At 37.8% G+C, this 22,797-nt stretch overlaps 1 protein-coding gene and 1 long non-coding RNA gene across 5 annotated transcripts in view; one reads left to right on the top strand and one right to left on the bottom strand.

Moving 5' to 3' along the window:
* Positions 1 to 22,797, top strand: part of LOC145986814 (uncharacterized) — a 268,487-nt gene that overhangs the window by 110,027 nt on the left and 135,663 nt on the right. The window lies entirely within an intron of this gene.
* The window catches only part of LOC145987353 (uncharacterized), a 28,485-nt gene continuing 19,764 nt past the window's right edge, over positions 14,077 to 22,797 (bottom strand). For 2 of the 4 annotated variants that reach the window (XR_014441659.1, XM_083121877.1), the window contains 3 exons: positions 15,836 to 15,921; positions 14,999 to 15,145; positions 14,077 to 14,290 (listed from right to left, as the gene is read on the bottom strand). Coding sequence is in view for 3 of the 4 variants with exons in the window: in XM_083121877.1 (XP_082978003.1) it covers positions 14,169 to 14,290; positions 14,999 to 15,145; positions 15,836 to 15,899 (333 nt within the window). In the remaining variant the exon portion in view is untranslated. Of the gene's footprint in view, positions 14,291 to 14,998; positions 15,146 to 15,835; positions 15,922 to 21,241; positions 21,349 to 22,797 lie in introns of those variants that run through there. The other 2 variants (XM_083121875.1, XM_083121876.1) reach the window with 2 other exon arrangements.

Below are 22,797 nucleotides of genomic sequence, written 5' to 3'. Positions count from 1 at the left end.
TGTGGTTTTTGGTTACTTGCCGTGCTACTTCTTTGTGTAAATGTAGTGTGTGTGTGTTGTGTGCAAGTGAGGCGATTGAAATGCAAGCCGCAATGTTCACATTAGAACAAATAATTTTTATGTATGACACTTACGTGCAAACAGACTCGTGTCGAGATTATTATTTGTGGGGAACCTTAAGAAATACAGTCTACCGAAATAATCCTCATAGTATTGACGAACTAAAAGACACAATAAGGACAGAATTTGGAAGAATTACGGAAGAAGAACTTTTGTGTGTGAATCAAAATTTCATCAAACGATGCCAGGAATGTGTGAATGTAGGTGGACATCACTTTGAACAACTCTTATAACACAGGTTAGTGCTCGTTTTGCAATATTAATATAAATATCTGCATGGTAAAGATATGTCCATAAAAATAAGCGGGACCTTACTGGTCGAAAATGTCGGCATCTCCGCTAGCACCGCTCGCCACACTTCTCCTGATCTCTCGGTCTCGAAAGGAAATGTGCGCACGGTAACATAAACAACATATAGCCTACATACAACGTGTCATCGCACAGGTGTATAGAGGTCATTAAAGCAAACGTTTCTTAATAACTTTCTTTTTTTTCGACCCCTCGTTTTGATTCTACAAGCTCTCAGCAAACAGGGTTTTATCCTAAATATGTTGGCAACTGCGCAGCAAGGCTCCAATTTGCTACTAGAGTGAGCGTCAAATCCCCTGCGTATGGCCTTGAACGGCTGAACAACATCAACGAATCACAGACGTGCGGCGTTGCCTAGTTCCTTGACAAGGCGTTTCGCTCAACCACGCCATCGTTTTTCCGTGTGAGATTTCGACATGGCACCGCTGCAGTGCGCTGCTATTGGTTATTGCCATATGCTATACGCAAAAGATTTGACGCGCACTCTAGTGGAGGGGTTCCCAAACGTTTTCGTTTCACGGCGCTCTTAGTGTGTCAAGACATTTCCGCGGCACCCAAGTCAGAATGTAGGCCTCTCTAATACTTGAAACGCTCAGTTAGTGATGCTAGGTTGCTTGCCTGAAGTTAAAAAATAAACACATATTTCAATTCGGAAACATTTTGTTTATTTGGAACAATCATATCATTGCACTGAAAATATTAGAACATTGCCCTGGAGCGCTTCTGCGCACACTTTCGGAAACATTGTGTGGATTGATTTTGTAATTACTATAAACAAATTTATGACTTATCTGTAAATAATCAGGTAGATATACGTTTGAAGACGTCATTTAGTAAAGAAAATTTGATTTAGGTAAGTCTTCACTATTATACCAAATTCTTGAGCATTAAGACTCGCTGTCATATCAATTTTTACAAGCTCGCTCGGCCTAGTTTTGTGACCAATATGACAAATTATGTTTTGATATTCTTATTTTAGTGGTGAATCTATGTGAACACTTTATTAGCTTGAATAAATTATTTTGAACCGTGTATGTGGATAATTGAAATACTCAAATACATGATGAGGCACACTACATGTATACTATAAAACTATTAATATATTGATATCTGTTTTATTTAAATTTCGTCGTTGGTAAAACAACATAAACTTTATATTAACATACATTATGTCCACAGTGAACTGTACGATAAGAACAAGATCACGATACTGTTTTAATGTTACTGTAGAATCTGTGTTGTTAAATGGCTATAAAATCAGTGGCGTAGCGTTATAGTACGCCCGGCGTTCCCAGATTTAAAATTTCAAAAATGCGTAAATGCTGTAAATATAAAGTAAAACTTGACTAATTTCATATATGATTGACCTTCATGGCATTATAATAGCTATTTTTCGCGATCCGCTTGCAACGCTCCACTAACACCACTCATTTTAGCATTTTTTCCAATGCTTTTCCTGGTCGGACGCCGGGCAGGTTCGGTGTAAAGGACTTTATATTCCTTGATGCCTTTCTGAAGGGAAAGCTTGTATCTCTACAGCACGCGGGCAAGTGCTCCTCGTACGTGGTAGAAAAACGAAGAAAAATAAACCAAATCAATCAGTAGTTGGATCACCCACAACAATGACGTCTGCTGTTATTCAGAGGCGCTTGTGATTCAGGTAGGTTTCTTAATGACTTGCGTCATGCAGAAAGGTATAACAAAAAGGTATAAACCACCAGAGTTCAAAACATTTGTGGCAAAGTGAGGCATCTAATTTTCTAGCTAAAACATGCATGGATGATGTTTTATTGAAAACCCAGCTGACTTCAGGCAAATAATACCTGTGGCGACTAATACCATAAGTAAATTATGAAGCAAGAAGGGGCCGAACCTTCCTTTGGACTTGGCGTTCCCACCCGAAATGCCCATGCTACGCCACTGAAAATCACGTCATATCAGTGGAAACACAGAAGCGCATCGTTTCCAGTCTGTAATTAGAGATATGTGAGTAGAAATTAGTTTCCAGCAAATCACAATTATCTTTACGCCGAAAAGTTCAAGAATCATAATTCATCTGGTATTATGGGATAATAATCTCTCAAAATTGTTACCCTTACAGTTGGTAACAATTATGACACACTAAATTTCAGCATTATAAAATATTCTTACCTGACCTGTGATGAGCTCCAGCGACGGCGGCAGCTGGTTTCGTGTGTGGCTGTGTATGTGTTGTAAAGACTCTCTGCACGTGTGTGATGGTTGTTCCTCGTGGATAACAGGACGTAGTCAGGTGTTGAACATCAAAAGATAACCGGAAACAGCACTTACCTTGCAATTTCCTGATGACGTACTTTTTGTACGTAAGTAGTGTCATTTGGCAATGGATTTTGATCTGAACTTTCGCCCAAGGTCTCAAAGTGCCACGAAATAATTAGAAATGTAGAGCAACTTAAAAATTCCGGTTCATAAGTTACCTCCTTCCGAAAGCGCAAAATCTGTTTATTCACAGAAATACAATTTTCAGATACATTGAAATGTATATTTAATGTGTATTTAAATCATGTGTATCTAATGTATATTTTCTAAAAAAAATATAGCAACTACGTTAATAAAATTCGTTGTAAATCATTTAGTATGCTGGAGTAGTTAGGCGATTCCCAGCAGGCTCCAGTTCCATAGCTATTGATCCAGCGCCTATCTGGCTGGATCCGGTTCGTAAAAAGCATATTTATTTGAAATATACAGGGTGTCGTTGTACTAGATTCACTAGAATTGCTCGGCAAATTGTCCATGATTATTTCCAATGCTTTTTCTCTTTTTTCTGTCGGAACACGATATTTTTTTTAATACTTCGGACGCACTATGGGACACTCATCTGTACCCATTACAGGACTCGAACCTGAAACCGTGACGAATTCAAGGCCCAACCAGCGAGTTAACATGAATGGTAATGAAATATAAATAGCCTATATTGTCCTCACCATTTCATACCTTGGAGATCTGGTGCTCTGTTTGGATTAACGCTGTCTACAGCTCTTAAGCTTGAAGTACTAATATCATAAATAATAGTGCCTATAGATAGAACAGGCATATAGGAATAACACTAGTACATAATTTGTGCTTAACTATTCTTTATTATTATATACACAGCGACCAGTAATATTTGTTATAAAAATGTTTCATTTCTGTTGTAATTTCACATCTTCGGGCATTTCTTCATTATTGTCACTTCCCTATCTACAAGTTATTTGCCTTTTGTTCAGTCCAATTTGCTGCAGGCCTCGAACCCATCGTCTGAGCACCGACAGCGGTTGCACCCTTTGTCGTACACACCCGGGGTGCATGCTGGAGTATCTGGATTGTGGTCTGAGTGGGAAGAAAGAAGAATTTGTTGTATGCTTTGTTTTTTATTTAGATTTTTTTACAGCCAGTAACCGTTGAGCGATCATGAGGGACGACAGGAAATTTGCGTTGTTTCAAAGAACATTTAGGTATATTGATAAAAAAGGTGAGGATTTATGGGCACTAAAAACGTACAAAGGACTATAACGTTTTTTTAAAAAAAAGCACCGAAATAAGTTGTTTTGAGTTTAAGTCTTTGTGCACAGAGAAGCTAATTGGAACTGGATCACTGTATGCAAGGTGGGTTAATTTATATCAGATTGATTTACATTGCGATTTAAATCAGGGGATTTGTTTAAAAAAAAATCACAGATTTGAATCACATTAAATAAATAATTTATGGAATGATGGACATGAGAATTATTTTCTTATAGTTTACGGTTATTGCAAGCATAAGGAAACAGTTTTTCGTTGTGACATTTCAGGAGAACACACGCTCCCTTCATCAGGCAAGAAAATAATTCTCCAATGCAACCAATGCGTACATACAAGAAAAACTAGGATTTTATAGACATGAGAATCACTTTTGGTGAAACTAGATTACTCACGTAATCATTAAATGGTGTTTATTAAGCTCTAAGAAAGGAAAAGAAACAAAATATAAGATATATATTGATTGGGTGAAGTTCATACGAAAGGAAATGTAACGTGTAAGCTGTAAATACATTCAAATTTCTCCGCATTTAAAATTCAATAATTTTTATACGCAAAAATATCAAATATTTTGTGTAGAAAAATATAGAAAATACTAATCATGTTAAATTGTAAATAATGTCATTGTCATTGCACTATAAATAAACATGGCAGCTTATATTTTGCAAACTATCATTAAAAAAATTGCCAAAATTGAGCTACAAAGACTATCCAGAAGGATTTATTTTTCACTGTAAGAGAAGTTACTGAAATTATTATGGTTTCATAAACACACTCAACAAACATTACCATAGTAGGTTCATATATATTAGGTTAGTCAAAAAGTAAATGCAATGTTTTGATTTTCTTCCGTAGGTTGGCTGTACAGCTTTCTGCGCTCGCAAGGCGATAGATAGTATCGTTGTCTTCGCCTGTGGCAGGTTACAGCGTCATCACTTCAGTTCGCTCTGCAGTGTTGCCAAGTAAACATGGCTGCGCCACTGTCCGTGTGCACCACAGAAGAACAGCGTTCTGTAATCCGTTTTTTGTGGTCTGAAGGTGTAACAGGAGCTGAAATCCATAGAAGACTTTCAGCACAATACGGTGACAATGTTTTACCGCTGCGAAGTGTTTACCAGTGGATTGAAAAGTTCAAAAGCGGTCGAACAAGGGTGAAGGACGAGGAAAGAGCAGGTCGTCCAGCCACATCCACTACTGATGACAACATTGAGCAAGTCCGTGAGCTGGTTCTGAATAACCGACGAGTGACTGTTGATGAAGTGGCAAACCATATGCACGTTAGTCATGGTTCTGCATATGAAATTATCCATAACAGGCACAAGTTTCATAAAGTCTGTGCGAGATGGGTCCCTAAAGAACTCACTGACGAGAACAAGCGAAATCGTGTGAGAATCTGTCAGCAATTATTGGACAGAAATGCTAACGAAGGTGAAGCCTTTTTGAAACTAATCATCACTGGAGACGAAACATGGATCCATCACTTCGAACCTGAGAGCAAACGCCAGAGCATGGAATGGAAACACCCTGAATCTCCAGTGGAAAAAAAAGTCAAGCGTCGACATTCTGCAGGAAAAGTGATGCTCACATTTTTTTTGGGACTCAGGAGGGGTAATTATGGAACATTATGTGGAAAAGGGGACAATGGTACACAGTGAACGATACAGTGATATGCTTCCGAACAAGTTGAAGCCTGCAATTCGAAGCAAACGACGAGGTCGATTGTCGAAAGGCATTCTTTTGTTGCATGACAACGAGCGTCCCCATACCGCCTCCAACAGCGCTCAAACTCTTAAGAATCTTGGCTTCGAGGTGTTAGAGCATCTTGCATACAGTCCCGATCTCGCCCCGTCGGATTACCATCTGTTCGGTCCACTTAAAGATGCTTTAAGAGGCCGTCTATTCGACACAGATCAACAGGAGAAGGAAGCGGTGCATACGTGGCTTGCTGCTCAACCGAAAACCTTTTTTTCTCAGGGTATCGGAAAGCTTGTGGAACGTTGGACCAAGTGTATTGAAGTGCAGGGGGACTATGTTGGAAAATGATATCATTGTAAGTTTCCTATTGTTGCTGTGAAAATTTTAACAAAATGATTGCATTTACTTTTTGACTGACCTAATATATAGTATCAGAAACAGAACGATGTATATTTACATATAATTTTTATTTGCTTAAATCAAGCTGTTCAAATATTTTAATGGGATATTTACTAAAAAAAAACATTTAGGTATCTATATGTGTGTGGTGCTAAAAACATACAAGGAATTGTAAGCATGTTTTTTTAAAATATAAAAATGGATGTAATTTTTTCAGAAAATCCTATTTCAAAAAGAAAAATATCAAAAATGATAATCTATATAGAAATCATGATTTTTATCCACCCTGACTGTGTACCTCAGCCTGGTATCGAACCCGGGACCTCTTGGTCACAAGGTGACGCCGTTATTACTACGTCATCGTGGAAGTCTTGCCAGAATGAAGTGGAGAATATGAACTTTTTATTAATTTTTTAGTCAGTTTCGTACTTATTCTGCTGTATTTTTCTAGTTTTGCGTCTCTTTTCTGTTCCTTCTGGAGGGTCGTTATGAGGTTCAATGGTGGTTAGGTGCAATTTATCCCTTTCGTGGGCATTGGGAAGCATACTTCCCAAAAATACTTTCATCAATTGAATGGTGTTCGGTCCACTGGAAAGCAAAATTCCCATTACCAAAATGTTTTGATTTTAAAATTAGAGAATGTAGTGTATATCTTAACATTTGATTAATTTTATTAATGCCCTTCGTGGCTCTGCTGCCATCTATTGAGCAAATATTGTATCATATTTTTATATTTTTTTCCATTCTTTCCTGCGAAGCAACAATCACAAACTTTGTTCTCTTTCCTTTGTTCTGCAACAACAAAAATTGTATTGTTGTTCTTCTAAACAAACGGAAAATGTCACTAACGACCTTCAATGCATAGGGAGTCATAATTTGTGGTATTTTATTATGTGCAATCTAATTGAAACTTTTATTCAGTAATATATTCGAGTGGAGTTCTTGGACAGGTTCTCGGAATCTTGAAAGCTGTGAGTAATCTGTGGGTTGTGGCTTTTAGCACATTTCACCAACTTGTAGTGTATACAAAACAAACTACCTATAGAAGAAGCCGTAGATGTAGCTCCAGGGGTGTTGAAAGAAGAACATACGTAGTAAAGTGATGTTCCATTATGCACGGAACCATGTTTCAGACAGTTCCATGGAAAGTAAAAGTCATGGCTTGTTTCCTTCTGTGAAAACTCAGAGTATATTCTAATAATTAAATGTTGTCAGATAAAAGTGTATATTCAAACAAATGTAACAAAACTACAAAAGCTAAAAAAACTAAAGAAAAAGCAGCAACACATGTACAAATCCAATGTCAATAAACCATTCAGAGGGTATCATTGTCATGGTTACCACATTGTTAGTCTCCATTTACGATGTTATTTATTTTGAATATTTTGCAGAAAATGTATTTTTATTTGAAATCTAATCTTATTTTTCATATTGGACACACAATATCACATAATGTTGCAAATGGAAATGAAAACTTTCCTGTGTACCTGTGACGTGAATTGGTCCAGTGGGAAGAATACTTCCTACATCATAAAATTATGGGAAACCATGGAAAAGACATAAAGTAACAACAGAGTCTTAAATACTATGCACATACACCAAATAATCCGCAGAAAGCAATTTCGTCATACTTAAAAAAAAAAAAAATTGGCACATGAAAAGGGTTATGAAGCGACACTCACAAATCAAGGGATTACGTTTTAATGTGTATGGTCAACGGAGCCAAAATGACGAAGGAAAGCGCGAACGAACGAAAAAGAATACCACAATAAGCATTTAAGCCAGGATTACGCAGAAATTTAGGAACTGAATCTCAAAATATGCATTCAGATACACTATAAAATGTCTTATTATGCTCTAAACAACATGAAATCAATTAAAGACATTGAAGCCTATGTTTTAATAGGCAAAAATCTGTCTAAGGTTTCACAGAGCCAGAGCCTTGCCAGCCTGCTACGAGTAGATTGCTATCTTAAGATGTACTACTACATTGCCCAGATATTAAGGTTCGGATGAATGTAATTATATCAGCCTCGCACAATACAGGAGAGTGCTAACCATTTAGCTAAGCGGTAACCTATATATATACCTAGTCTTACCATAAATACTGTCACAAATTTTTAAGTAAATTGACACAAAATGTTGAGAGATATTTTAATATCCTAATAACATTACTGAAATGGATGCATGACAAATCAAAATCACAAATCATTATTCAAAATGGCCACGCTTAGCACACACACATTCCGTAAGTCTTTGTGGGCACGCATCAATTGAATTATGCAACACGTCGACTGGAAAATGAGCAATTGCCTTCAGAAGAGACCGCTTTAAACTTTCAATATTGGGATGTCTCTTCTTGCAAGCCATCTGCTGAAGCTTGGACCACAATTTGTAGTCCAAGGGGTATAGGTCTGGACTTGTCAAGGCCAATCAGAAGTGGAAATTAAGTCTGGTACATTTGCCTCCAGCCACTGCTGTATTGTTCGGGCCCCATATGTTGGGGCTGAATCCTGCTAGAAGCTCCAGTTCTGACCATGGAAGAGAGTGTTGTTGACATTCTTGACTAGTCTCTCAAGCACTGTCTGCTGGTACACTTTGGCTGATGTTTTTACCAGTTTTTCACAGAAATGGAGCGTGCCCTCATAGCAAATGCTCCAGACTTCAGTTCCACTTCAGATTGGCCTTCTGCAAGTCCGGACCTATACCCTTTACCTTACCTTACCCATGGCGCTACAGCTCCTCATGGGCTTTGGCCTCCTCAACTATGTGCCTCCATCTATTCCTGTCCTCTGCAATCTCCCACCATCTTTTCACCTTCATGTGACGCAAATCTTCCAAGACACCATCTAGCCATCTTGTCATTGGTCTTCCTCTTCTTCTTGTTGAATAGATTTTTTCTTGCATCACTTTCCTTTGCATCCTATCGTTTCCCATTCTCTGTACGTGACCCAGCCACCGCATTCTTTGTGATTTAATAAATCTCACAATATCCTCTTTCCCTAGTATATGGTTAATTTCTTCATTAGTTCTTATTCTCCAGAAATTATTTTCATTAACCGGTCCATATATTTTGCGTATCACCCTTCTCTCAAATCTGCGCAATGCTTCCTCTTCTATCTTATTCATTACCCATGTCTCTGAACCATATGTTATTATAGGTCTTATTAACGTTTTGTATATGGTAATTTTGAGATTCCTGTTTATTAGTTTGCTCTTTAATAATTGCATGTTTGCATAATATGCTCTATTCCCCATGTATATCCTTTCTTTTATCATGCTATCTTTTTTATTTTGTTCATTTATGGTCAGCCCTAAGTATTGGAATGACCTGACTCTTTCAAATTCCTTCCCATTTATTTCTATTCTTTCCTCTCTATATTTGTCAGGTTTTTGGGTAACAATCATGTACTTTGTTTTATTGACATTTGTTTCTAGTTCTAACCTGTTTGCAGTTTCTTCTAATCTCTGGTATGTTTTCTTTAAATCGTTTCCTGTTCGTGCTATTATTGCAATGTCATCTGCATATGCGCATATTTGAGTGCTCTTTGTAAAAATTGATCCTCTCTTATCTACCTTTTGAACGGCCACGTGTAATGCTAATATGAAGAGTGTGGTTGACAGTCCATCTCCTTGTTTGACCCCTCTGTAATATGGAAATTCTCTACTTGTTTCATTTCCTATTTTCACTTTTGCTCTGGTCTGTTTCATTGTCATTTCTATTAAATTTATTAACTTGATGGGGATTTTTAATTCTTGCATAGCTCTACTCAGTTCGGGTCTCCTTATACTATCAAATGCTCTTTTGTAGTCAATGAATAGAATTAGGAGGTCTATTGCATATTCATAGTGTTTTTCAATTATCTGTTGTATAACGAATAATTGATCTGTTGTACCCCTGCCTGGTCTAAATCCACATTGATATTCTCCTACTATAGCTTCAGTGTATTTCTTCAGTCTTTCATTAATAATACTGGTAAGGACTTTGTACACCACATTTAGCAGCATTATTGGTCTATAGTTACTACATTCCGTTCGATCCCCTTTTTTGTGTATTGGGCATATTATTCCAACTTTCCATCATTCCGGCATTTGTTCTTCTTTCCAGATCCGTTCCAGGAGTTTATGGATTTCAATTTTCATTGTCAGTCCTGCCATCTTTAGCATTTCTATTATTATATCGTCTTCTCCTGGTGCTTTGTTATTTTTCGCTTTTCTAATTGCTATTTCTATCTCCTCCATTGTTGGTGGGTCTTCAATGTTTCCCTCATTGTATCCATCTATTCCTGTTGTTCCCACTAGTTCCTCTTCTTTTCCTAGTTGTTCTTGATAATATTCTGCCCATCTCTCTAATTTTCTATACTGATCTCCTATCACTGCTCCGTTTTTATCCTTATAGCCAATTTCCTTTGGTTGGTATCCTTTATTTACTTTTTTGATTGCGGTATATACTTTTCTTGTTTCATTTTGTCTACTCAAGTCATCTATCTCCATCAGCTGTTTCCTCATTATCTCCTTCTTTTTCTGTTTGCATGTTTTATTAGCTATATTCCTTTTTTCTCGATACCTTTCGACATTTCCTCTCGTTTTTCTTTGTATCATTTTTTGTCTAGCTTCATTCTTTTCCTTTATTACTTTCTCACAATCCTCATCGAACCACATTTTTTCCCCTACTTGTTTATCTTCTCCTATTATTTCTTCTGCTACTTCTTTTAGAGTTCCTTGTATTTTCTCCCAGTGTTTTTCGGTTGAGCTCCTCTCCTCTGCTGTCCAACTTTGTGTTTTTTGAGCTATTGCATCTTGGTATCTTTGTCTGATTTCTTCTTTTTTCCCTTTCTGCATATTCCATTTTATTCTTTTTAGTTTTTCTGTCTGTTGTGTTGTTCTTATTCTCTCTCGAACTTTTACTTTCAAAAGAAAGTGGTCAGAGTCACAGTTAGGTCCTCTGCAACTTCTAATATCTGTGATTGAGGAGGAATATCTGTGACCTACCAAAACATGGTCGATTTGGTTTGTTGTTGTTCCATCTGGGGATCTCCAGGTCCCCAAATATATATCTTTATGTGGGAAACACGTGCTTTTTATTATCATTTTGTTTCTAATTGCAAACTGATAGAGTAGATTGCCATTATTATTGCTTTCTCTATGTAAGGTATAGACTCCACTTATTCCTTTTGTCATATCCTCCTTGCCAATTTGTGCATTAAAATCTCCCATGATAATAATTGAATCATATCTAGGTGTCTCTTCTAATGTTTCCTCCAGCTTATCATAAAATTCTTCTTTCTCTTGATCACCTTTGTCTTCTGTAGGTGCATACACTGTTATAATTGTTATGTTTCTGAATGATCCTTTTACTCTGAGCTTGCTTATTCTATCACATACTGGCACAAACTGCAGTATACTTTTTCTTGCTTCCTTAGTTATTATGAAGCCTGTACCTCTCTGCCCTGCCCTTGTTCTGTTCCACTATAAAACATTGTGAAGTCTTTTTTGTCTATTCTGCCCGTTCTAACCCATCTAATTTCCTGTACTGCTGTTATCTGTATACCATTTCTTTCTATTTCTTGTGCTACCTCCTGCAACTTTCCTGGGGCTAGCATTGACTTTATATTCAACGTGGCCATATTCATGTCCGTTATCCGTTTAGCTAGTCCGTCATCATGTTTATCCACTTTCCGAGGCACAAGTTGTGGTTTCTGAACGATTGATTTTTTCCGGATAAGGTTGTCAGCCTCACGCCAACCCCCAACCTGGAGGACCAGGTAATTTTCTGTTAGGGTTTTCTTCCCTTAGCCTTTATAGATCCCTCTGTGACTACAAAGCAGCAGTATTTGGGACTAGGAAGGAATATTAGGATAGGATATGGTAAAGATGGGACGTTGTAGAACACCTTAGTCTGGCTTTTCTTCTGAGACCTGTCCAGCATGGGTGACCCTGCCGGTAGATTCTACCGCTGGCATAGCTCTCAGCTTCAACAAAGCACATAAACCCCTCCGCCCGCACGGTCAGTGCTACTTTAAGGCGGTGTTCCCTGGAGGGGACCTATACCCTTTGGACTACAAATTGTGGTCCAAGCTTCAGGAGATGGCTTGTAAGAAAAGACATCCCAATATTGAAAGTTTAAAGCGGTCGGTCTCTTCTGAAGGCAGTTGCTCATTTTCCAGTCGATGTGTTGCGTAATTCAATTGATGCGTGGCCGCAAAGACTTACGGAATGTGTGCGTGCTAAGGGCGGCCATTATGAATGTTGATTTGTGATTTTGATTTGTCATGCATCCATTTCAGTAATGTTATTAGGATATTAAAATATCTCTTAGCATTTTGTGTCAATTTACTTAAAACTTTGTGACAGTATTTATGGTAAGACTAGGTATATACTTTATATATTAGATGATATTATTTGAATCATTGTTAAGTTAAGACTTTTACGATTACTTTTGATTGAAATCATAATTCAAAATGTTGAACGTTGTGGTTCATAATAAACAATGATAAATAATTTGAACAATTGTTCTCGTGCAACCAGCCAGGATAAATCGGTGTTAGCGTCCAACGTTTCGATCGCATACATTGCCCTCATGTAGAAGAGCAATGTACGAGGACTGACAATTAAGTTCGCGAACTTGCCACCGTTTAGCGCTGAAGACAGCACTATACAAGTAGCTCTGTAAGATTTTGTAACCTTGGTATTTCAGTGTCTCACAGCAGTGTTCGCGTTGGCACGTGGAGGATTTGTGCCGAGTGGCGTGCATTGTTGTTTGTGCTTGTGTGTGCGTGCTTTCTGAGGGAAGGGAACAAGTGACTGATGAAGGAAGGGTAAGCGGCAAGTAACGAGCCGAACGAACGAAAACATTGCCGAAATTCGTCAAATTGTGTGTGCAAATTGGCGAACGACAATGATATCCTTATCAAACCAAGTGAGCATTGATAGGAAAACTGTGCGGAAAATTTTAACTGAAGACGTGAAAAAGTGAGACGCAAACGACCGGAGCATTTCGACTACAACTCGTGGCTCGTACATTACGACAATGCATCTACGCACATGGCACTGTCTGTACGGGAGTTTCTGACCAGGAAACAAATAACTTTGGTAAATCACCCGCCATACTCACCTCACTTTGCCACCAATGACTACTTTCTTTACCCGAAGATGAAACAAGTTTTGAATGGTGGAAGACATTTTGATGACATATAGTTCATTAAGGCTAATACGGCAACTCTGAAGGCCATTCCAGAAACAGAGTTCCAAATTTGCTTCGAAGGGTGTAGTAGGCGCTGGCATCGGTGTACAGCTTCCCAAGGGGAGTACTTTGAAGGTGACAACAGCGCTATTCAGCAATAAGGTATGTAGTATACTTTCTAGGTTAAGTTCTCGAACTTAATTGTCAGACCGAGTATGTGCTAGAAACGTTGGATGCTAACACCAATTTAACGTGGCTGGTTATACGAGAAAATGATAAATAAGTGACACATGTGACGTTGCATGAGAGAAGAATGTTTATATGCAGAATGTATTGTCATGGCAAATAGATAGTGTATAATTTGTATCTAATTATGCTTACAAAATACTATAGAATCAAATAAGTTCTTACGTCCTTGCACAGTGTTACAGGCCTAGTAAAAGTAAAAAAAAAAGTAAAACTTTAAATTCAACTCTGAGGACTTCAATGTTATTTTACTTATTTTCGCTTCTTATTACCTTTGAACTGACACTAACAAAGAAACATCTTTGTACATTTCAGGATTCGAATCTAAGACCGTGACGATTCAACGTCCACGACAAGTGAGGTGACTTGAAAGCTAAGAAAATATAACTATATTGTTCTTACTATTTCATAATTTCATATCTTGGATGCGTAATTCTGTAATTTGCATATAATCTGGTGTATTTTGTACACAGTTTGCTCAGAGCTTAAAAATGAAATATTATTATTATAGTATGTACCGACACACTAACACGAAGATAAACATACAAACATACAGAGTGAGAAATAACACTAGTTCAACATTTGCACTTAACTGTTCTTTATTATTATATACTTCGTTTCATGACACAGTGACTAATGACATTTCTTTTAAAGTGTGCTATCATTATTGTCACTTCAATTAATTGCCTTGTGTGCAGTCCAACTGAGTGCAGGCCTCGAACCCATCGTCTGAGCACCGACAGCGGTTGCACCCTTTGTCGTACTCACCCGGAGTGCATGCTGGGGTATCTGGGTTGTGGTCTGAGTAGAAAGAAAGAAGAATTAGTTGTACTTTTTTCTTTAGAAATTTTTTAATCGCCAATAACCTTTGTGTAGACTAGGAGCCACGACTTTAAATATTGAGTTGTTGGACAGAAAACTATAAAAAGGGGCAAGATTTATATGTACTAAAAAGTGTGAAGCAGAATAAAATTTTTAAATGGCACCCGAAGAGGTAGTTGTGAGGTAAGTCCGCTTTATACAGATAGGCTAAACGGTACGGTATTTACAGCTTAAAGTGGAATTCAAACCACTTTGTGTGTCCACGATATCGACCTCTTTAAACTAGAACATGCCACATTGCCTCAATCTCATTTTTTAAAAAAAAATAGTAGGCGCATTAACACAAATTTAAATTATATACAGATAGTCACCGACTCAACTCATTTATGGTGCAACACATTTATCTTCGGCACATTTGGCTCGCGACACGAAATTATCAATTACATATTAACGATTAAAGTTACAATAAAACTGAGGACACCTTCGCGTTTCTCGTAAAATTCTAGCCCATTTTGATATCACATGCCAAAAAAATAAGAATTGAATCCATGATGGCGACGATCCCGGTGGTTTTCTCCTCACCCACATTATGTATCAGGCAATTTTATTAGTGTTATTGTTATATAGAAATGGTTCCACACCCTCTACATACCAGGCAATTTATCGTCATTAAAAACGTATTCTTACCCGGTGTTATAGGTGCAAAGGATCCATTGGTTAGTTTCATCGAGCAGGCCTTCATTGTGCACCATGTCACGTGGCCTTCTGCTCCGCACCCGCAAGAGTTGCAACCGTCGTTGATGGTGGTGTTAGGTGAACATCTGGGTGCAACAGCTGGAAAGCAAAACCTCAGTGATGAAATCTTTAAAAATATGGATGTATGACCACTGTATGAATTGTAGAAGTACAGATACAATCCTTAATCTTAATTGTATCTGTACTTCTACGAAAATAAAATTGAGAACGTGCAACAATTGGAGCACCAACTTCCTTAACACCAATAACACATCAGTAATAGGTACAATTTTGGATACATCTTTTGCATAAACTCTCAAGAAAAGTATACATTTGTACACGTGGTTTTATGGGGACATTCTAATTGCTTGTAATATATCATCCTACCTGTTGAGAGTTATTCTGGTTTTTGATTATTCACAAGTATAGAACACTATTTGCATACAATTGATTATATCTCCCAGAAATTAGGAACTTCCTCAAAAAGTTCGAAAATGCAAACAAAATAGCAAACTCAATTATCTAATTGTATTGTCCTTTTTAGTAAGGTTAATGTGGTGAAATGACTATTAAATGCATTGCAATTATATTAGCACTCTTCTTATGCCGGTCCGAAGGAACACGACGTAAAAACACCCTGTCTCTCTATGTGACAACAGTAGATGGAACAATATGCTTGTCTCTAATATCACATTTCAATGATGTATTAATAATGTGCTACATTGTAGTGAAAAAATATAGTACACAGTGAATTGAAATACTTGAAACGTTTAGATGACAAATACTTACATCCGGGAATTTCCACGTAGAAAACAAGCAAGACGAGTGAAAGTAATCCTAGAAATATCTTCATTTTCAGTCAGTCCTGAGGTCCTCTGCAAAAAGGTAAACAAAATGTATGTTCAGAGTTAACAATTTAATAAAGTACAGTGGGATCCATGCATTGTCGTGCAAATTGTCCATGACTATTTTCATTAATTTCTCTCTTGCATCCTGTGTGTATTTTAAGCGATGAATTTTTATACATGCTGGTGCAGAAGTGGTCAACAGCTTGTTTTGAGTTTTCTTTTCATTCTTGAAGCTCTTATTGGGTCAAATAAAAAGCACGTACATGGTGATGTACAATTTGCACGGTAATTCTCATGGATCACAATGTACAAGAGAAACTTTAAATTGGTTTGTAAGCTATATGCATCTATTAGTAAACATAAATAGTTTTACTGCTACCGAAGCTTATCCATACTTCTACCATTTTCAGGTTTTGTACAAATTATGTCCTAGGACTTATTTAATTTCACAGACGTCAATCTTCAGACCGGAATCTAATATTATTTTACACTGTTGTAGAGTTTCCATACAGTAATCTAATAATTATAGAATAAAAAAATCATTATACCTATCGATAACACAATTGAATAGTTTATTTCAGAAACACTCTATCTCCACAAATATCGTTTGTGAGAAAACAACAAAATTCCCTTTGTCCAAACACTTATTTTTACTTGGTTTTTAGGGTTTCCGATATTTAGTAGTGGTGGAATAATTATTTTTCCAATTTTCACATAGTAAACCACTTTTGTACATTTGTTTTTCGCCATTATCTGCGCGAATTCATAATGCTCATTTATTATTATTTTATGGAGGGAGAAAATCGCAACGAATCACAAATAAGACTTTTGTTATTTTTTATTCATGAAATAGATGACATAGAGCGTGAAAAGAATGAAAAAAGTTGAAAACACAAATGTATTGTTTTCTTCAGAATAATCATTCTTCAAATTGTTTGAGCTAAACTTAAGAGGAAAAAAAGCAAGAAAATCTGCCACGTTAACAGATAAGAAATTCATATTTTCAGAGAACAAAATAGGTAATGTATTAACGGTCCTAATCTTCCTCGTATTCCAAGTTGAAGCATTCAGCATCTATTGTTGGCCACAGCAGAATGTTGTCGTAGAAGTTCTCATATTCTCGTGTGTAATCCAGCAACTTACGAATTTCGTCTAGATTCTTCCTGTTTATGGAGAATTTTACTGCTGGCTTTTGCTGAAGGTAGCCGAGGGGGAACTTAGTTCAGGCAACAATTCACGCAGTGGCGTACCATGGATTTTCTAATAGGAGGGAAGTGTTACGTATACTTTTAAGTTGTCAGCCTTCATTTCGCCACCTTATCCTGCTTTTGACGTTCTTTTCTCCAGGAATGCTCGGACAATGAATGCTATCAACCCCCTTCCACTTGGGCACGCCACTTAATTCACGGCAATGCTAAACACACTACTCCACGCGAGAAAACTTATTTTTGGATACAATGCACTTATCACGCGATTGAATCAGTTGGTACATACGAACTGAACTTATATGTTTTTACTGCAGAAAGCTTCTACGTTTGTCGCGCCGCTTGAGGGGTTTCTGCAGTAAACGAATATATCAAGGCCACTTACCTGCGTTAGAGATCCGGTTATATGATCAAATGATGCATCTTGGTAAGGGGTACATGAAACTGTAAAAATGTCGTTTTCGCTAAAAGTGATCTATAGGGGGTTTCTGTAATAAACGATTCAATTGCTTTGTTGATGGGGTTCAGAGTACTGCCGTAGTGGCTCTCTGGCCTTCAAAATAAAAAGATAAAAAGTTATTAGTTATAGCTGTTATACAATCTTATCGACATGAGGCGATACGTGACTTGAATTCTACCTAATGTTCTCATGTTTTCGATCTCGTCTTGCTTTTCGACATATATACCGTGCGTCCATTTCCTTGCGAGGCCGAGAGATCGGGAGAAGTGTGGCGGGCGGCGCTAGCGGAGATGCAGACATTATCGACCAGTAATGTCCCGCTTAAGTTTATCCTTGAAAGCGTTTTCCTTCGCTCGGATTCGTTTGGAGGTTTCGAATGTGTAACACTGTATCAAGATTACGTCGCAGACTAAACGATTAAAAGTGAATGGTTTCGTGAGCATTGTTTGCAATCTGAAAGCTCCTAGCTTGAGTTGTTCTTTCCTTCGCGACTAGAGGTGCTCTGGACAGAGCTGCGAATGGAGTGAGGAACAGAACTTGTACCAAGAGCGTGTTAATTTCGTACTGTGTGAAGAAGTGTGGTTTTTGGTTACTTGCCGTGCTACTTCTTTGTGTAAATGTAGTGTGTGTGTGTTGTGTGAAAGTGAGGCGATTGAAATGCCAGTCGCAAAGTTCACGTTGGAACAAATAATTTTTATGTATGACACTAACGTGAAAACAGACTCGTGTCGAGATTATTATTTGTGTGGAATCTACCGAAAAACCCTCATAGTATCGACGAACTAAAATACAAAATAAGGGCAGAATTTGGAAGAATTACGGAAGAACTTTTGCGTGTGAATGAAAATTTCATCAAACGATGCCAGGAATGTGTGAATGTAGGTGGACATCACTTTGAACAACACAGTTTAGTGCTCGTTTTGCAATATTAATATAAATATCTGAATGATAAAGATATGTCCGTAAAAATAAGCGGGACGTTACTGGTCGAAAATGTCGGCATCTCCGCTAGCGCCGCCCTCCACACTTCTCCCGATCTCTCGGTCTCGCAAGGAAATGGACGCACGGTAGTATAAACAACATATAGCCTACATACAACGTGTCATCGCACAGGCGTATAGAGGTCATTAAAGCAAACGTTTCTTGATAACTTTCTTTTTCTTCGGCCCCTCGTTTTGATTGTACAAGCTCTCAGCAAACAGGGTTTTATCCTAAATATGTTGGCAACTGCGCGCAGCAAGGCTCGAAATTGTTACTAGAGTGAGCGTCAAATCTCCTGCGTATGGCCTTGAACGGCTGAGTCACAAACGTGCGGCGTTGTCTAGTTCCGTGACAAGGCGTTTCGATCAACCACGCCGTCTTTTTTTCCGTGTGAGATTTCGACATGGCACCGCTGCAGTGCGCTGCTATTGGCTATCGCCATATGCAGGATTTGGCGCGCACTCTAGTGCTGCGCACACTTTCGGAAACATTGTGTGGATTGATTTTGTAATTACTGTAAACAAATTTATGACCTATCTGTAAATAATCCGGTAGATATACATTTGAAGACGTCATTTAGTAATGAAAATTATATTTAAAGGCTGGACGCGCTACCAACCGGCGTGGAACACCCGGTCTGGTAGTGACGCACCGTTGCCGTATTGACCTACTTCAGGATTTTCGCGAGCCCACAGAAACACGTGTAGGATTAAACATCTGGTTAAACAGTCGACAACGGGACCCTTCCATTGTTCTCATTCCGACTCTGTTCTTGAAGGAACTACATTAACTACTTCTGTTTTCATTAATTTTTTATGTTTTTACATACAGGTAGCTCGAAGCATTAATAACACATGTACCAAATGTATCATTAATGTTACGAAAATCGAGCAATTGCCAAGCGTTTCGTTGTGATTTATTGAACTCTGTATTGCCAGAGCCTATATTCTCATGTAGCTTCCCAAATTATCTCACTTCACACACCCACATGTGCCTCCCCGATGGTACAGTGGTAGGGTAAGCGTCGTCGCCTTGTAATCAAGTAGTCCTGGGTTCGATACCCTGTCGAGGCACATAGTGGTTCGGATCCCACTTCCAACTGTAGATCCATTCCAGATTAGCCGTAGTATGCATAAAATGAACTTTAAAACACCAATTCAATCAATCAATTCACACACAATTGATTTGGTCTTGATAAATTCTTCTCCGTAGTACAGTAACTTAGTTCTGTGAAATTATGTTTTAGAGGTGAATTTTTATAGGTTCCGTAAAATATAATTTAAAAAGGGGTTAACGAAACCAAGTTGTACGTAATTTGTTTATACGTAATTCGCCCTAATTTTCAAGAAATACATTTCATTTGTACGTTCTGAAGCTTAAACAATATTACAGAAGTATAAATTCCATGTTTTTACAAAACAAAGGGCGAGTTTCGTATACAAAAATAATAAGCGGGTCTAGCTGCGGTCGGTATTGAGTTGCGAAAAAAAAGAACGCCGCGGCGTGACAAAGAAGGCCAAGAGAGGCGGCATGAAATCAAAGGAGAACGATTTGCCACAGTTGTTCATAACACAAGACGCATTTTCTTTTGTTGGTAATTGTGATACGACACAACACAAGTGAAAAGATGCCGGTAGCTGCTGCTTGCAATGTACCATAATAAAAACACAACAAAGGTTCTCTCATTGAAGGTTTTCGGTTGCTGTGTAGAGCAGGAAGAGAAAATGTTTCATGCTTGCTAGAACGTAAAATTCACACGGGAAGTTAACGTTAACCTACAAGAAACTTCATATTCAAACTTCTAGATTCGTTAATTTATCACTTTACGACGGAAATAACATATATTAGAATACTGATACGTACGTGCTTAATTTCGCGTGACGTTTTATTTTCTCCCGAGCTTGCCAACAGCTGATTAGCCTGTCCGCCTGTTTGTGCGAACGTGGCAACGCAGAAAACCCCCAGTCACATGGCTACCAACGAGGAGACAGAATTTGGTCACGTCCTGCCGTTTTGCGTTCTAATTGCACACCGCTTGTTATCGCGGCCCGACTGTAGGTAAGTCTTCAATTTTATACCAAATTCTTGAGCATTAAGACTCGCTCTCATATCATTTTTTACAAGCTCGCTCGGTCTAGTTTTGTGATCAATATGACAAATTATGTTTTCATATTCTTATTTTAGTGGTGTATCTTATGTGAACACTTATTAATTTGAATAAATTATTTTGAACCGTGTATGTGGATAATTTAAAAATACTCAAATACGTGATGAGACACACTACACATATATCATAAAACTATTAATATATTGATATCTGTTATATTTCAATTTCCTCATTGGTAAAACAACATAAACTTTATAGGTACGTATTAACATAAATTATATCCGCAGTGAACTGTAAGATAAAAAACAAGATCACGATACTGTTTTAATGTTACTGTAAAATCTGTGTTGTTAAATGGCTACAAAATCACGTCATATCAGTGGAAACACAGAAGCGCATCGTTTCCAGTCTGTAATTAGAGATATGTGAGTAGAAATTAGTTTCCAGCAAATCACAATTATCATTACGCCGAAAAGTTCAAGAATCATAATTCATCTGGTATTATGGGTTATCCCATAATCTCTCAAAATTGTTACACTTACAGTTGGTAACAATTATGACACACTGAATTTCAGCATTATAAAATATTCTTACCTGACCTGTGATGAGCTCCAGCAACGGCGACAGCTGGTTTCGAGTGTGGCTGTGTACGTGTTGTAAGGCTCTCTGCACGCGTGTGATGGTTGTTCCTCGTGGATAACAGGACGTAGTCAGGTGTTGAACATCAAGAGATAACCGGAAACAGCACTTACCTTGCAATTTCCTGTTGACGTACTTTTTGCACGTAAGTAGTGGCATTGGCAATGGATTTTGATCTCAACTTTCGCACAAGGTCTCAAAGTGCCACGAAATAACTAAAAATGTAGACCAACTTAAAAATTCCGATTCACAAGTTACCTCCTACCGAAAGCGCAAAAACTGTATATTCACACAAATACAATTTTCAGATACATTGAAATGTATATTCAATGTGTACTTAAAGCATGTGTATCTACTGTATATTTTGCAAAAAATATAGCAATTACGTTAATAAAATTCGTTGTAAACCCTTTTTCGATTTGTCATTTAGAATGCTGCAGTAGTTAGGCGATTCCCAGCAGGCTCCAGTTCCATAGCTATTGATCCAGCGCCTATCTGGCTGGATTCGGTTCGTAAAAAATCCTCTTTGTTTGACATTGCGACATATACAGGGTGTCGTTGTACTAGATGCACCAGAATTGCTCGACAAATTGTCCATGATTATTTCCAACGGTTTTTCTCTTTTTTCTGTTGGAACACGATATTTTTTTTTAATACTTCGGACGCACTGTGGGACACTCATCTGTACCCATTACAGGACTCGAACCTGAAACCGTGACGAATTCAAGGCCCAACCAGCGAGTTAACATGAATGGTAATGAAATATAAATAGCCTATATTGTCCTCACCATTTCATACCTTGGAGATCTGGTGCTCTGTTTGGATTAACGCTGTCTACAGCTCTTAAGCTTGAAGTACTAATATCATAAATAATAGTGCCTATAGATAGAACAGGCATATAGGAATAACACTAGTACATAATTTGTGCTTAACTATTCTTTATTATTATATACACAGCGACCAGTAATATTTGTTATAAAAATGTTCCATTTCTGTTGTAATTTCACTTCTTCGGGTATTTCTTCATTATTGTCACTTCCGTATCTACAAGTTATTTGCCTTTTGTGCAGTCCAATTTGCTGCAGGCCTCGAACCCATCGTCTGAGCACCGACAGCGGTTGCACCCTTTGTCGTACACACCCGGGGTGCATGCTGGAGTATCTGGATTGTGGTCTGAGTGGGAAGAAAGAAGAATTTGTTGTATACTTTGTTTTCTTATTTAGAATTTTTTTTACAGTCAGTAACCGTCGGAGCGATCATGAAGTACGACTAGAAATTTGCGCTGTTGCAAAGTACATTTAAGTATATTGATAAAAAAGGTGAGGACTTATGGGCACTAAAAACGTACAAAGCACTATAACATATTTTAAAAAAAGCACCGAAATAGGTAGTTTCGAGTTAAGTCTATTTTGTGCACAAAGAAGCTAATTGGAACTGGTTCACTGTATGCAAGGTGGGTTAATTTATATCAGATTGATTTACATTGCGATTTAAATTAGGTGATTTGTTTG

Source organism: Lepisma saccharinum, chromosome 4, assembly GCF_977018435.1.
Source record: "Lepisma saccharinum chromosome 4, izLepSacc3.1, whole genome shotgun sequence".
Classification (NCBI taxonomy): domain Eukaryota; kingdom Metazoa; phylum Arthropoda; class Insecta; order Zygentoma; family Lepismatidae; genus Lepisma; species Lepisma saccharinum.
Note: the sequence above shows the minus strand (reverse complement) of the source record. Positions and strands in the feature narration are given on the sequence as shown.